Raw genomic sequence first — 17636 nt, forward strand, 5'->3', positions numbered from 1 at the left:
CCAATACACCCAAAATACATGAGAAATTAACGACAATTCCTTCACCCTCGGCCTGCCAAACTGACACGGTTCACAACTCCCATCCACTCCATAAACCTCAACAATTCTCTCGCCATCGTTGACAGCATCAAGGACTTGGGACACGACTGATCCAATCTAGGATCAAGAACCCCCCCCCCCCCCCCCCCCCCCCAAAACCTAGCATTCTGCTAGCAGGATGGTCCCCACTGCAGGCAAAAGACCAACTTCCCCAGTACCAACCCCGCGCGGGCTCCACCAAGCCCCACACTCTCAATCCTTGGTTTATTTTTATTGCACCCTTGCATTGAGTATGTGCCAGATCTGTTACTCTTGATATGAAGGATCCAAACTCCTGATTTACCAGCATTCTAATCAAGCAGCGACATGATGTGTGCGAAAGCAGCTTGTTAGTTTTCATGCTTGCCAAAAATTCACTTCCTGATTCACTTCATCTCCTTGGCCTGGTGTGGAACCTACACACCAGCTTTCTCAAATTTTTAACGCAATAAAAAAAGGACCTACAGAAATAACTTTGTAAAATTGGAAAATGCTGAGCAAAGGCTACTGATACGCATTTGAGTTTTCTTCCTCCCATCACCTGGACACCAAGGCACCATCACTGCGATCATCTGTTTTCAGATGTGCAACTACCGAAGGCAATTAACATTCTCTCCGCCCAAATGGGCTTTCTCAGTAAATAGAAAACATCACTTGGTCACTCATCTCTCCCCTGTCGATCGTGTTAGGAACTAGGCACAGGCTCAATGCTCTCAACATTAAATAATAATTTGGAACCTATGTTTTTTCCACTTTCAGCATCTGTTGTGCTGCCATGCTGAGTGTTGGTCTTTGATGTGTAATTTAGATGGCTGCTTGCTATTTTTGCCACCGTGGCAATAAGAATCCAAGTGTTTTGTTTTCCATGTGTAATGTACTGGCAGAGCCTATTCATTTCAACGGTATTTAATCTTTTTTTTGCCTCTGTTCGTTTTTTGTGGTTTCATGATTAATGAAATCAAAAAAAACTTTCAGTTTGCTGCTTTGTCCATTTTCTCATAATGTAAACTATGTAGTTCCCTTCTTTAGATTGTACTGCACTATGTCAGAGGGCAGAGCATGTGGCCTGTAACTATAACCTATGCCATTTGTTCAATTTCCTCCCCATCCCCCTTTTCTGCAGATGCTTGATGCTTGCTGGGACGTGCTGGCAGCTTCCTGGTGCATCGATATATTAGTCCGTTCTCTTGACTATGTGGAATATGCAACCGTGGAAAGCAGTGTAGCAGACTCTGTCCAATTACCAGAATCAGTAATTAATGACCATCAGGATAGGAAACCCTTGTTAATATTTAAATCCAGTACATTGAGATCAGCAGATGCATCAGATTTGGCGCCTTCTGCTCCAGACTTATGTTGTATTGAATGAGCAGTGTCATTATCCGTAAACCTTTCAGCAGAGCTGCCAATTATAAAGCTAATGTTATAAAGCTGGTTTGATAGCTCATAATCTTCAAAGTTTTGCATTGATGTCCAAAGAAAACAACATATAAAGAAGACATCCTACAGTGACAGATAATTTAGTCCATTCAACTAATTATATTTATTTTCTCACCAGTATCTCCTGAGGATACAGGAAGGTGTTTGAGGAGTATACGCGGGTTATTAACCAGCGGTATCCCGACATCCGTATTGAAGGAGAAAATTACCTTCCACAACCTATCTACAGGTAATTTCTGTTTTATGTTTTTTTTTAAATATGGTTGAGTTCTTTTGTTTGGAAAAGTGACTTCCCTTTCTCCAACGTCGACTGTGGTAGCTGTCTCCCTGGATGGTGAGGGGCAAGTGCTCAAGTGCTATCCCCTTTGAGAGATAGCTGACTGGTGGCGATTTAACTTGAGGGTCACCACATCTGAGACAAGGCAAGATTGAGAAGGCGAGGCCTTCATGGATCACGTCAGCCAATATGGGAATTGAACCCATGCTATTGGTGTCACTCCATATCACGAACCAGCCATCCAGCCAACTGTTCAAGTATACACTGTCAGCATTGTAAGCATATTTAGTTTCTTTTTATATGAAGACATGAATTTGTCTTTTGAGACATTGGTGTGATCAACTGGCCGCGTCCCACCTGAATAGGGGGCGTGGCCTGCAGATGCCAAGAGAGGCTTCCCAATGTTCATTGCACCCATGTCTCGTACGGCTAAGTGGGTGTGAGAACCCACTGCCAAGGTGCTTGGGTGGCACTGCCAAGGGTCAGGGCCTGAGGGGGGCCATGCTCATGAAAGGAGTGATGAAGGACCTCTGGAAGGTGGGAACCTGTTAGGAGGGGCCAGAAAGGGGGCATTTGAAGGCACTAAAAGGGGTCCCTCAGAGGAGTGTCCTCACTTGGGGGATGTGGGGTAATGCCTATGCGTGTGTGGGGTGTGGGGGACCCTCGAGCTCACTTAGAGATCAGGGCACCCTTTCAAAATGATGGCCTGATCACTGAGCAGCTGGTCTGGCAGCAAGTTCAGCTCCCCAGTGATGGAAAAAGTTGTCTAGCCCGGAGAGAAACTCCCAGGGCCCGAAAATGTGTGGTTGGATAGCAGTGGGAAACTCGCCGACAGCCGGGAAGAAACCCCCAGCTAAACCCACCTGAATGATACGTAGAAACTTTTCCATTAAATCACGGCCATTAATTCAACGATATCTGTAGAGTTTGGATTATAATTTTTCTAACTGTTTGAAGTGGAAGGTAATTTCCTCCGAAAATAAGTTTTGCCATTTAGTGAGACGGCAAAAAAAAAGTGGCTGTATAATGAAAACAAGGGTGACAGAGCATAAAATCTGCGGAAGGGTTTTGACTGACTGGGGCATTTAGTAAAGGCCTGGCTAATCTAACTGACTGATCAAAGACATGTTTTGAATGTTGGTTTGAATCAAGTTACCAAGAGAAACTTTTGAAACAATCATGTTCTTAGGGTGATAAATTTACTAAATAGTTTGTTTTGTTAAAAAGTTGAAGATGTAGTGTCAAAAGAGTGAAATTTCCTTAAGCTATGCTTTAGCTTTGCCATTCACTGCACAGACCCAGAACAATGTGTTCATTTATGGTTACTATCATGATAAACATGCAGGGAAATGCAACCAGAGATATTCCAGGTGTGAAGCTGCAACTGTAATAAATGGCTCATTGATGTTTGCAAAAATACTAAATACAATAAATGTCAAATATTACTTTCTAATGTAAGCCAGGAGTGTAAACCTGAGAACATATATATTTAGTGGAGAGGAGATTTTAAATTGGTATGAAGAACATTTTTGTTCAAAGTTGGCTAAATGCTTGAAATGTGGCATGCAGGGTAGCAGAGACTGAAATTTAAAGGTGTCCAAAATGCAGCCGGATGCTCTCTGAACAAAGTTTTGGGAGACAAAATGAAGCCTTGACTTGGGATGTTGGAAGGCATTTTGTAGCCATTTTATTTGAAAAGGCAGTCACTTTCATGTTAGCAACCATCATAGCAAAATTTACACAGTACGGTTTCTAAATTTAGAGTACCCAATTTCTTTTTCCAATTTAAGTGTCAATCCACCTAACCTGGTGGGTTGTGGGGGTGAAACCCACACAGACACGGGGAGAATGTGCAAACTCCACACAGACAGTGACCCGGGGCCGGGATTGAACCAGAGTCCACAGTGCCATATGCAGCAGTGGTAACCACTGCGCCACCGTGCCGCCCTTCAAATAGCAAAGTTAAAGAAATAATAAATATCTTATTGCTACGGGATATTGTTGGCCAAGATACTGAGAACTCCGTCTGCTTCTTTGAATAGTGCCATGGGATTATTTATGTCTTAACTATTCAAGCAGATGGGATCTCCATACAATGCCTTGCCCAAAAGATAAAGCAATGCACATGCAGAATTAGTACGGATTGAACTCAGAACTTTGACTCCAAAATGGGGGTACTTTCGCTGAGTCAAACTAGTGTTTGATGAGTGATGATTTGTTCCTCAATTTTTCATGGAATGTCTTATTAATCCAGTAGTTCAATGAACTGACCGATGAGAAGCTTTGACTGTGCTCCAGCCGTCACTTGCAGCCTGTTTTTTTTCTTTTCTGATGGCTTAGTATCGATGTGACAGAGCACAGTATAGAAAGCAAGACCATGTAAATAACATGCAGCAAAGCATTTCACATCAACTGTTTTGTATTTTCTTATTTACAGACACGTAGCATCCTTTCTATCAGTCTTCAAGCTGGTCTTAATAGGACTAATTATAGTTGGTAAAGACCCCTTTCCTAGTTTGGGCATGGAAGCACCTGGCATCTGGCACTGGAGTCAGCAGAACAAGGTAAAAATAGTAGCAGGAAAAAAAACTGCTACACATATAGAAAATTTCTCCTCAAATGTTTAAAAACAATTTGGGCATCAGAATGTAAGTTGTGCTTGTATTGAAAAATACTCTACTTGTGTAACATGACTAGTCTGGGTTGTTTAAGGAGACTTAACTAGGGTAATTTTTTAAAATTCCAAGTCATTCTTTTCATTGAGTTTTCATGCCAGGGGCAAACAGTGACTGGGGTGGTGGTATCGTATTGTCACTGGACTGACAATCCAGAGATCAGGGGACCCGGATTTGAATTTGAATTCAATAAAATAAATCTGTGTCAAATAAATGTGTCCATGAAACCATCATCAATTGTTGTAAAAACCCATCTGGTTCACTCATCTCCTTTAGGGAAGGGAGCCTGTGTCCTTCCCTGGCCTTGTCTACATGTGACTCCAGATCCATCGCAATGTGATTGACTCTTGAATGCCCTCTGAAATGAACTAGGAAGCCACTCCGTTAAAGGGCAATTAGGGATGGACATCCACATCCCATGAATGAATTTTTAAAAAAAAAATAGAGATACAAATGTCCCTCTTGAGCCATTTGGTTGGAGGCACATGCCCACAGAAGCATAACTTAGACTGGTAACTCAGCAGTTAACTTAGACTAGTAACTCAGCAGTTAACTTAGACTGGTAACTCAGCAGTTAACTTAGACTGGTAACTCAGCAGTTAACTTAGACTGGTAACTCAGCAGTTTACAAGATCGTGGATTCTACATGTTGTGCAACATGTTAGTTTTAGCATTTGAGAACTAACTTTTGGTTACTCTTGCTCAATCCTGCAAATAGCATTTGTGTTCATCTATTAATAAATCATTTACAAATTTCCTGCTACAGGTTATTGACTGGAAATTTGTTAAACTTCTACTCAAAGTCACTGAAACGATTCTTGTGGTATTGAGGTAGAAACTTAGAAAATTTACAGCATAGAAGGAGGCTGTTTGGCCCATCATCTCTGTGCCAGCCTAAAGCCCAGCTTAATCCCAAACTTTGGGTTATAGCATCTGAAGTTCATATCAACGTATTTTTAAAAATATGATGAGAGTTTCCGCCCTGACCACTTTCAGGTTATGACTGTGGAGCGTGATGGAATACTCTACACTTGCCTGAATGAGTACAGCTCCAACAGCACGCAAGAGGCGTCCAGGACATCCACTTGATTGACACCCTATCCAGATGCATTTATTCCCTCCACCACTGACTCAGGCTGGCAGCAATGTGCAACATCTACAAGTTACCCTGTAGGAACTCACCAAGTCTCCTTGGACAATAGCTCCAAGCCGTTTAGAAGGATAAGGGTAGCATGGGAACACCACCACTTGGAAGTTCCCCTCCAAGTCACCCGCTGTCTTGACTTGGAAATGTATCTCTATTTCTCCACTGTCGCTGGGTCAAAATCCTGGAACTCCCTTCCTAATGTGGGTGTACCTGCACCCCGTGGACTGCAGTGGGTGAAGAAGGCAGCTCATTGCCACTTTAAGGGTGATTGGGGATTGACAATAAATGCTGGCTTCGCCCGCAATGTCCACATTTCGTGAATGAGTAAAACAGTTCCTTGCCGTAGCTGCTGCAAACCCGAGATCTTTTCCTGCCACAATCAGCGGATAATGGTAGGGCCACCTGCATGGACATTCCTCATTAAAAACCAGAGAAGACAGTCTGGTTTGTGTTGTAGAAGCAGAACAACACTCGGCTAAACTTTTACTACTGTTGCCTACCACCAGATGGTGCCTGCTTTCCAGGCTTGAACAAAATGGACCGCTTCAGGCAAGGGGGCATGTAATTATTTATGTGAATAAGTATTTTTGATGGAACTTAAATATTTAAGGTGTATTAGACATTTGGGCCAGGACCTCTTGGCAGAATATTTTGATAGAACACGGAGAGTATCCAATTCTCTCATTTAGCATGGCCAATTCACCTACCCGGCACATCTTTTTTGGGTTGTGGTGGTGACACCCATGCAGACACGGAGAATGTGAAAACTCCACAGGGACAGTGACTTGGGCTGGACAGAACATACGGAGTTCTTCCCGTAAAACCTTATCTTTCTGAACTTTTTCATATGTGAGATGCTTCTGTGCCAAGATTTCTCTCTGATTTTAATGCATTTACATGATCAAAACATGACCCTGTCAACTTTGAGTTTCTTTCCAAATCTTTTCTTTCTTCCCTCCACCATGCTTACTACCTCTGAAGGTGCTGGCCACAGCACTGTGTTAGGACACAGTTACAGCAGAAATCATTATTTCTGCTGCCTAGGTGGTCATCCTTCATGTATGAGGTGAACAGGAAACATCTGATTATTGAGGGATGGCATCATGGCTGAGCATGGTGCCAACTACAACTGAACCCTTTTCTCACAGTAGTCACTGGAGTGTAATTAGCAGCGAGATCCTGGGCTGATTGTCTTGGTCAGCCCTGAAATATTGACATCAATTGCTGCATCACTGGTTATGATAATACACCACAAATTGAAAACTGTAATCTACTGTAAATAGACTGTTCTGGATATCCCCATATTCTCCTTGTCCCTATTATTGGTGCCATTCATTTGCCTTGTGCAGTATCTACACTCCTAATAAATCATTGGAGTCTGTTTCAATGCATTTCTTGTGATCTATTTTTAACCTGACTTCAGATGACATAACTACAGAAGAAATGTGGAGCTGTGAAATGTAATGGATATTGGGAAATATTTCAAATAGAACTATTGTACTAAAACTGACTGCATTTATTTTGTTTTTTTATTCAGATCTATGCATGTATGATGGTATTCTTCCTTAGTAACATGATTGAAAATCAGTGTATGTCTACTGGTGCATTTGAGATTACATTAAATGGTAAGTCACAAGATTGACACTACTGTATATTGACTGCATTTGTTTCCTAGTTAGATGTGGCAGTCCAGCAGATGAAAATAATCCTAAAACTGAGCTAAATTGTACATCAGTGAATAGCACAGGTCAACATGAGTTAATGTCAAGTCATTTTAATGCCATTATTAAAAATTCCAGGAGTGCAAAAAGGAAGAAAAGGCTGATTGCAGTTTACATCACAATTTCGTCCTGTTCTGCTGGTGTTCCAATATTTGTTTCTTTTTGTGTCTTTCCATGGCTCACCAACAGAATAAGGGTAATTCTCAATCACAGAACCACAAACATTTACCATAACCCTTCAGTAACTCTCCACTGAGTGTGTGCTCCTGTTCCTTGTTTTTCCTTCACAAAATGCATTATAGAAACATAGAAAATAGGAGCAGGAGGAGACCATTCGGCCCCTCGAGCCTGCTCCGCTATGCATGTGATCATGGCTGATCATCCAACTCCATAGCCTAATCCCACTTTGCCCCCATATCCTTTGATTCATTTTGCCCCAAGTGCTTTATCCAACTACTTTCTGTGGTAACGAATTCCAGAGGCTGATCACCCTCTGGTGCCAAAATTCCTCCTGATCTCTGTCCTCAATGGTCGACCCCTATCCTCAGACAGTGACCCCTGGTTCTGGAAACACCCACCATTGGGAACAACCATCCTGCATCTACCCTAAAGGTTGGCAGTGCCAATCCCCCCCCCTCCCCCCCCCCCCCCCCCCCCCGGCTCCGCTCCAACAGCACTTTCCTTACTTGCAGGGTTTTACCCGCCCACACATACCCAGAGATCACTGCATTAACCCGCTTTTAAAAAGCCTTTAGTATAAAAATAAGGAGTACACTGGAAAACAAAGAAAAATCTCGGGAGAGCCGTCATCTTTTCAGTCTGTACCATCCCTGCCGGTAACAATGGGAGCACGTCCCATCTTCGAAAGTCCTCCTTCATTTGCTCAACTAACCAGGCCAGATTTAATTTATGCAGCTGCTCCCAACCCCGTGCCACCTGGATTCCTAAGTATCGAAAACTCCCTCCCACCACTTTGAACTGCAACTCCACCAGCCTCCTTTCCTGCTGGATCACAAAATCCTCACTTTCCCCATATTCAATTAATACCCCGAGAACCAACCAAATTCCCTTAAGATCCGCATAATCTCTCCCATTCCCGCTAACGGGTCAGAAATATACAGGAGTAGGTCCGCATACAACTGTGCTCCTCCCCCTCCCGGACTAGCCCCTTTCAGTCCTTTGACGCTCTCAGCGTCCTCGCTAATTGCTCTATAGCCAAGGCAAACAACTGTGGGGAGAGTAGACATCCCTGCCTTGTCCCCCGGTGTAGTCCGAACTCACCCGGTTCATCCGCACACTCGCCACCGGCGCCTGATACAGTGGTCTACAAAGCCCTGACCAAACCCAAACCGCCCCAGGACCTCCCACAAATACTGCCACTCCACCAGGTCGAAGAACTTCTCCGCATCCATAGCGACCACTACCTTCACCTCCCTCCCCTCGGAGAGCATCATGATGACATTCATGAGCCTCCTGCCGTTGGCTGTTGACAAATCCCATCTGGCTCTCCCTGTTACGCAAACCTCTATTCTCGAGGCCAGCATCTCGTCTTCTGACGAGGCACATTAATAATAATAATCTTTAATTGTCACCAGTAGGCTTACATTAACATTGCAATGAAGTTACAGTGAAAAGCCTCTAGTCGCCACACTCCGATGCCTGTTCGGAAACCCAAGCAGACACGGAGAACATGCAGACTTCGCACAGAGTCGGGAATCGAACTTGGGACCCTGGAGCTGTGAAGCAACAGTGTTAACCACTGTGTTACCATTCTGCCCACGGGGCTCAATGTTGAGTTCGGCAACTTTAGACTATAACCTTATTTTCTTCAGTAATTTAGACTGCATCTCATCAGGACACATTGACTTTCACGCTGTTGCTAAAAGAATAGGCTAATAATGTAATAAGCTATCTCCCAAGTAATTAAAGCAAAAATTCTTTGACATTCAAGATCTCTAATCTGACACATTTCTGTTGTGAAAGTAGATCCAATTTGGATAAGATTTCGTTTTGTACAATTTATGTTTTCTCTGCTGTACTACAATTTTAAATATATATTTTTATTGGGTTTTTAGCATAAGTAATTCAAACTATAAAGCATGTATCAACAAACCCTATCATAAGAACATAAGTACTAGGAGCAGGAGTAGGCCATCTGGCCCCTCAAGCCTGCTCCGCCATTCAGTAAGATCATGGCTGATCTTTTGTGGACTCAGCTCCACTTTCCGGCCCGAACACCATAACCCTTAATCCCTTTTTTCTTCAAAAAGCTATCTATCTTTACCTTAAAAACATTTAATGAAGGAGCCTCAACTGCTTCACTGGGCAAGGAATTCCATAGATTCACAACCCTTTGGGTGAAGAAGTTCCTCCTAAACTCAGTCCTAAATCTGCTTCCCCTTATTTTGAGGCTATGCCCCCTAGTTCTGCTTTCACGCGCCAGTGGAAACAACCTGCCGCATCTATCCTATCTATTCCCTTCATAATTTTAAATGTTTCGATAAAATCCCCCCTCATCCTTCTATATTCCAACGTGTACAGTCCCAGTCTACTCAACCTCTCGTCGTAATCCAACCCCTTCAGCTCTGGGATTAACCTTGTGAATCTCCTCTGCACACCCTCCGGTGCCAGTACGTCCTTTCTCAAGTAAGGAGACCAAAACTGAACACAATACTCCAGATGTGGCCCCACTAACTCTTCTCCCCCCCCCCCAAACAATTATAACCTTCCCCCCTCCCCAACAGCGAACAGTGACCAGATCCTTAAAAAGCAATATAAACGGATGCCATCTGCGATAGAACCCGTCAGGAACTTCACCGTTTCGAGATGCAAAAACCCAATTGTCACCCAGCTATGCTGCGGCACTGGGTGATGTTGCCTGCCTCCACCTCAGCAGGATCCGCCGCCAAGCCAGCAAGTAGGCAAAAGCAACAAACCCGCCACCACACCCGTCCTCCATTCCGGCTGGTCCGACACCCCAAACTTAATACTCTGAGGGCATGATGAGTTAACGAACCGCTATCCTTTTCTTGGAAATTACTTTTTTGACCCAGCTGTCTGGGGTTGTCTGATGACACCAAAGGGAGACTCTCTTTGCTCCCCCGCCCCATCTTCATTGTCACGTGTCTCTGCATATCTGGGGAAACCACCAGTTTTCGTTTTTCTACACTTCAAGACTCAGCTTAAATTGAAAAATTGCCAATTGTGTATAATAGTATGAGTGAAATTATGCTGCAACGTTCTATAGGATAACCTACCATCAATGCACAAGTGCCGTCCCAGGGCATCAGTTGCAGAGCAATATTCAAACAGATTTTCTGATGAACCATTATTTATACAAATTGTACCTGCATTTAGATGCAGGAAACCAATGATAAATACCTTCTTCATAAAGTCATGTCTGTGAAGAATTGGGTTCAACTGTGTGATAAATCATGTTAGCACAAATTAGTGAACAAAGTTTCCTGAACACACAATATCCACATGATCAGATCGATTTGTAACTCTCAGCAGTAGCTTCCCTTGTGAATTGGACTTTTTCTTCCAATATGTTTTTCTTAGTGTAGCATGATGCTTGATTTACACAGCAAAGCTAGACCTCAGCGCAAAAACTTCATTACAGTATTGTGTGTTTGTATTAAAAGTCTATTTTGGGAAATAACTTCTACATTTTGTTTTGTGTTTGAACTAGTTATCCTATCAGGCCTGACATTCTCCTTTTGGTCATATCGAAGGTGCCGATGATTATTGTTCAACAAGCTTTTTATTCTCCTCTTTTAGATGTCCCAGTGTGGTCCAAACTCGAGTCCGGCCACCTTCCATCCATGCAACAACTTGTGCAGATTCTGGACAATGAAATGAAACTCAATGTACACATGGATTCAATCCCACTTCATTGATCTTAGCTAGATCTTAAGGCATTAAGGCCTTTTCTGTGAGTAATCCTATCAGGTGTAAACATTTTAATGTGTGACCTATATTTGGAGAAAGATATTTTGTTAAGTACGGCTCCCATTTCAGCCTAACTACCATTGATTCCTTGGGATATTTTACTGAAATTACTTTTTATCATCAACTTTCTTAGGTACAAATGAAACAGAACTAACTGCTTTAAAAAGTCACCTACCCTGTACTTATTTCTTGAGGGGAAAAAGTTGGATTTTGAGCAAGGGAAATCATCGCGAGGGACAGGGAAAACATTTGAAGTCATGGTCAAACATGGATTGTTGAATGTAGGGAGTGTAGAGACATCCATGGGGTTCTCACTGGATAAGTGGCCATGGATGGCATAGTAGAAGGGGGCAACAAATAAATTGCTGTTGACAAAACAGGGTGCATAGGCATGGTCATCGAGGTATGGAAGCAAGGATGAGAATCTTGAAATCAATTTACAGGGAATATGGAAGCCAAGCCATGGGATAGTACACGTTTGTGCGGGTGAGAACACAGGCTGCAACATATGAATATATGAATGAATTATAGTTTGTCACCAATTGAGGGCCCCACTTAAGCAAAGTGGAGTAATATGCAGGAGATGAATGACCAGTTAATCTAATTTTGCCGGTCATATTTGGGAACAATGTTGGCTCGGACCCAGGAAACAGCTTCCTGATTTCAAATGGTGCCATGAATCTACTTATAAAAAAAATTTAGAGTACCCAATTACTTTTTTCCAATTAAGGGGCAATTTAGCGTGACCAATCCACCTAATCTGCTCATCTTTTAGGTTGTGGGGTGAAACTCACGCAGACACGGGGAGAATATGCAAATTGCACACGGACAGTGACCCAGGGCCAGGATTCATAGAATCTACAGTGCAGAAAGAGGCTATTCAGCCCATCGATTCTGCACTGTCCCTTTTTTAGAAAGAGCACCCTACCTAAGCCCACATCTATCCCTGTAACCTATCCCTGTAACCCCACCCAACCTTTTTGGACACTAAGGGCAATTTAGCATGGCCAATCCACCTAACCTGCACATCTTTGGACTGTGGGAGGAAACCGGAGCACCCGGAGGAAACCCACGCACACACGGGGAGAAAGTGCAAACTCCGCACAGTGACCCAAGCCGGGAATCGAACCTGGGACCCGGGAGCTCTGACGCAACTGTGCTAACCACTATGCTACCGTGCAAACTCGGGTCCTGAGCGCCATAGGCAGAAGTGCTAACCACTGCGCCACCATGCTGCCCCCAGGTTTAGTATTTTATCCGAAGGACAGCACTTCTAATGATTTAGTACTCAGTATTGCACTAACCTAGATTCATAACCAAGTGAGTGTCGAACCCACTGCCTTTGGTCCACAGGTGATCATACTACCAGTTGAGCTAAGCTGACAGTTGATTTGCAAACCTGGGGTGATGCATGAGAAATATTTTATATTGGTGACATAGATGATATAAATATCATGAAATTATTTGGCTACCTATTGGCATCTTATTACTATTTAAATGCATGAACAACGTCTTGTATTTTATAGTGTACATGACTAGTTGTGCAACATCAGTTATTGAAAGGTGCAAGGCAAATGTTCTCATTTCTTACTCTACCTCTTTTTAATCCTGCAGGTATTTTAGTGGACGTTTTCTGAGAAGGGTAAGGCTGATGGCTATGAAGGACTGCACTTAAAGCAGCTTTGACTGTTTGTGCAGACTGGATGTTCCCCACATCAGTCCTACCGAGCCTTTGAAAACTTCCCCTGAAAAATGGAAAGGACTTCAGTGCTCGGATACACTGATCATGTTCACCTTGCAGTGTACTGCACATATATCAAATTGTAATATGAAAATAGTTTCTTTTTTATATGTAATTTAATATGACTTTGTGGCAACAAATAATACAGATGGCAAATAACAGTTCTGTTATTTTGTGTTTTAAATGAGTGGTATACTATAAATTTTATGTTTGATATTGTAATTTAGAATTTAATTATAATTTAAATGCAGGTGCCTTTTAACCTGTAGTGAGGGTGAAAATTTATTCAAGGCCCCTCGAGTCGGCTAAGGTTTATCTTGTACCTAGTTACAAGTGTTGTTAATTTGAAACTATACCCTGAAATATTTGCCAACAAGGAAAACGCTCTTTTTTTTTTTTAATGCCCTATCCCAGAGCTTCCAAATAGCGTGAACACTTTTTCACCAGATGGAGCAAATAACCATTCTGTCTGTCTTTTTTTAAGAAACTAAACTTGGGATTTAATTGTTTCAGTCTTGCTTCAGGAGGTGTAACTAGCCAGGTAGGAAAATTAACATCGGTGGAATGCCTAAAGTCAGTCTAAATATATCTTTGATTGTACATGGAATGATATAACCAGAGGAGAGAACACTCAGCTTAGACAATTGGCAAGCTAACAGATATAAGAATCAAAATATCAAGTTTTAACACACTTGAGTGTTAGAAGTTGAAATTGGAATTTAAAAGGGTGGAGAGGAAGAAAAATCCCTCAAACCTGATTGGCATGCACAATTAATCCGTGACAACTTTGGATCAACTATAAACTGGCCAATGAACTCATTTGTAAGAGTAACAAAAGAATAAATCACGTGGCCAGCATTTCTGAAATCTATTTTGAATTAAAATGGAGGACACATTTTTGTTGGCCAAAATTCAATTTGATAATGCCACTGCTGCGCTTTGGGATTTTATATTTTCCATCTGCTTTTGATTATTTGTGTATCTACGGCAGAATTTAATATGAACATTTGCAAATGTGTCAGATATTTCTTTGTGAATCGCCTGATTCACATCTTATGTTTTGTTGGAAATGGAGATATCCACAACATTCCCTGAATCCCTTGAAGGGTGCACTGTGCTGAACTTTGAGATGAGGCACACAATCCCAATTGAATATTTTGAATACTTCTAAAATTCCCCAGACCACTTCTAACAGTCTGTGTCAATTTGCAATATCAAATGGAATATAAAATAAGTCAATTCAGTGAATTATTGGTTACCACTCACGACACTTTGAGGGATAGATGGAAGGAAACCTGAGTAGCTCCGGGGCACTATGCCCTGTAGTGTCATAAATTCTCAACAGATCTTCTCACCCCGCCATTTAAGTTTTTTTTGAGGGGGGGGGGGGGGGGGGGGGAGGAGAGAGAGAGAGAGGGAGAATAGGTGAGTGACGATGGTGAGAAACGAGGATAAACATCACAAAATACATCTCAAGTCAAAGTCAAAGTTATTCGTCTTACAGTAGAATCGGTTGCATCATGATGCATCAGATTATTTTGTACTTGGTCGCTGTGCTGAAAGACTTATTGTCGGCATGTGACTTTTGAAGTTTGAGTTTACTTGCTGTATAATATTTTCTTCAATATAGATGATTTCAAACAGCACGTATCTTTGCATTCTGTACTATCTTAAATCCATTAGAAAATGCACTTTATTTTTAAAGAGTATTTGATACCTTTCCTTTTTGGAAAAAAACCATCCTGTCGTCATAGCTCCACATATGAAAATAAGAGAAAAGTACCATTGTTCCTAATACTGCTGAAAGATTTGAATTGCTTTAAATCTTTGAGTTCACATGATGCAAGAATGTGTTGTCAATGGAGTGTATTTTGAACTTTCATATGTTGTGTTGCTCTCCTTGGCAATTTACTTACACTTTATTTTCCCTCTGCTATATCTGAAATAATGTTTTGTGTCTCGCCTCGGCCATCTTAATGATCTTGTTGTTTTGAGTTCTCATCTTTTGCAGAACAAGTTATAAAATGTCATCCGTAATAAATTTCTTCACAAACCTTTCAATAAAGTCAGCTTTTAAGACACAAGGGCATTGCTCTCACCAAGATGCTTGATTATGATGATTTTTCTAAAACGAGTAAATTGAACAAGACTGTATTTACCGTTGTGTCCTTGTTTACTCCCGTTCTTTCCGCCATCAGAAAGTTATGACGCAATACATTTTTCTTCGCTGATCTGGTATGAGCATAATTCAGTCTTAGGGCTTGATTAAAGTATAAATAAGCTGATCGCCTAGATATTATGTTGAGTGCAGTCAGATTTAGGGTAAATTGGTGTTTTATATTTAACCATGCAGGTGAGTGCTCATTCTTAATGATATAGTCATGTATTATATTTAAAGACATCTCAACCATTCTGCTTTTGTCCAGACAAGACAGTCAGGGTTTTGGTGTTCAGGCTGTAACAAGTTAATTAAAGCCAGTTTGTATTGGGTGAATCAATTGGGTGAGTCCAAACTTCCATGATTTTAATGGCACAGAAGTTTAAACTAGTTGTGCCCCCTCTACCAGATCTAAAACGTGAGCCCGTTTTACTCTTCACAATTGCCATTTGGGTGTTATTTTTTAAAAGTCTTCTGGAGAATGACATCATCATTGAAAATGTTGGTCATTCTGCAATCTTCTGGAGTAAGGATTTCAATTTTTAATGAACCAATTCTCTTTGCATTTACTGATTTTGATGTTTTGAAGAGTCCATTCAAGAACAGTTTTTAAAGGTCGAAGGAGAAATGTCCTAGCACTATAACGCGTGCCTCTTGGCCACTAAATGCTCAGCGGAAATGTTAACCATACTGTTATACATAATGTGTGTACTAGAGGAGACTGCTTTGTGCCATCCACATCAGTACATCTTAAAAGCTTTGTGCCCGAAGGGATAATTTACTGGCTGTCTTTGTGTTCCTGTACGTTTGCATTCATGCCCAGTGGTTCCTGGCCTCAAACAAATTTGCAGGAAAGTACTGTGTTACACCCTTGTATGACCCTAAAATGGAACCGTCCATTCTGTCCAGTGCCTTTTTATGCTTGCAACTTATCAACGGCTTTTAATTTATAAAAATCCCCAACCATAAAAGAACTCAGTTGAATTGTCTTTTCACAGTCAGCTATTTTGTGGATGCTGTTTCAAGCCTATGCTCTACTTAAATTTCTAATGTTAATGTAACATGTCCTTTCCGCCTGACACATAATTAACTAGACTAGGGTGAATAAGGCAGTTAATGACTTTGTACAATTCAGGCTTTTCCTTGTGTTCACAGCATGGAGGCTCATCTCCCATGAAGAAAATCTAGAAAGCTCGTGTGTGGCTTCAATGGGATAAGTAAATATTTAACATTGCAATTGTATCTGCTGCCTACGGCGCTGAGGACCCAGGTTCGATCCCGGCCCTGGGTCACTGTCCGCGTGGGGTTTGCAAATTCTCCCCGTGTCTGCATGGGTTTCACCCCCAAAGAAATGCAGGGTAGATTGGCCACGCTAAATTGCCCCTTAATTGGGGAAAAAAAAAGAATTGGGTACTCTAAATGTATTAAAAAAAACATTGCAATTGTATGGAAGATGACATGAGCTATCAAACATGCTTCTCTGTCCGCTTTGGAAGGCAGTCATTGTGCCTCTGCCATCAGTTCACTTAAAAACAAAAATGAACTTATTACAAATGAAAGGTGGGAAGAAAACTTGCATTTATATTACCTCTTTTGGAAAGTCTCAATGAAGTAGTTTTGCAGGGATACCGTGATTAGTGATGGCAATTGAGAGATAAATATTGGTCAGAACGTAGAAGTCGCCTGGTCATCTTTGATAGCGCAAGATTGATTAAGTCCTCTGAAGAGGGCAGATTGAAATGAAAAATGAAATGAAAATTGCTTATTGTCACAAGTAGGTTTCAAATGAAGTTACTGCGAAAAGCCCCAAATCGCCACATTCCGGCGCCTGTTCGGGGAGGCTGTTATGGGAATTGAACCGTGCTGCTGGCCTGCCTTGGTCTGCTTTCAAAGCCAGCGATTTAGCCCTGTGCTCAGTTTAACATCACATCCAAAAGGTGGCACCTCTGACTCAGTATCCAGCACTGCACCAATGTATGTGACCATATTTTGTGCTCAAGGCCTTGGAGCGGGATCCACAATATTCTGATGTCCAAGGCACAAGTGCTCCCATCGAGCAATTGCTCATGCCTGTGACTGTGACACAAAAACAGAAACATTCTTGAATGTGTAAACATTTTGTCAATGTTCAATCCCCCCACCCCCAAAGCAATCAATTGAACTGTAATTCAGATGAATTTGTTACTTGGCAAAGAGCTCTTATGGAACTCACCTGTGTCCTAAGGGAATAAGAAAATAACTATGGATTCCAGGAAAAGACAACACCGTTTGAATATATTCCTGGGATTTAAAGGGCTGATTTGAATCTGCCTCCAATTCCCTTTACAGAGAGTGCATTCGGTATCATAATCTCTCGCTACATGTAAAAGCCTTTTTTACCAGTCAGCGTAAATCTATCCTTTCTGGTTCTTAACCTTTCTGCCATTGAGGACAGTTTCGCTCTACTCA

At 41.8% G+C, this 17636-nt stretch overlaps 1 protein-coding gene across 1 annotated transcript in view; it reads left to right on the forward strand.

Annotated features, from left to right (window-relative positions):
• The window catches only part of LOC119975913 (thioredoxin reductase-like selenoprotein T), a 35026-nt gene extending 19894 nt beyond the window's left edge, over positions 1-15132 (forward strand). The window contains exons 2-6 of the mRNA XM_038815852.1: positions 1637-1747; positions 4233-4359; positions 7155-7242; positions 11119-11272; positions 12904-15132. Coding sequence (XP_038671780.1) covers positions 1637-1747; positions 4233-4359; positions 7155-7242; positions 11119-11237 — 445 coding nt within the window. The 3' untranslated portion in view covers positions 11238-11272; positions 12904-15132. The remainder of the gene's footprint in view (positions 1-1636; positions 1748-4232; positions 4360-7154; positions 7243-11118; positions 11273-12903) is intronic.
• Positions 15133-17636: the final 2504 nt, after the last annotated feature.

This window comes from Scyliorhinus canicula, chromosome 13 (assembly GCF_902713615.1).
Source record: "Scyliorhinus canicula chromosome 13, sScyCan1.1, whole genome shotgun sequence".
NCBI lineage: Eukaryota > Metazoa > Chordata > Chondrichthyes > Carcharhiniformes > Scyliorhinidae > Scyliorhinus > Scyliorhinus canicula.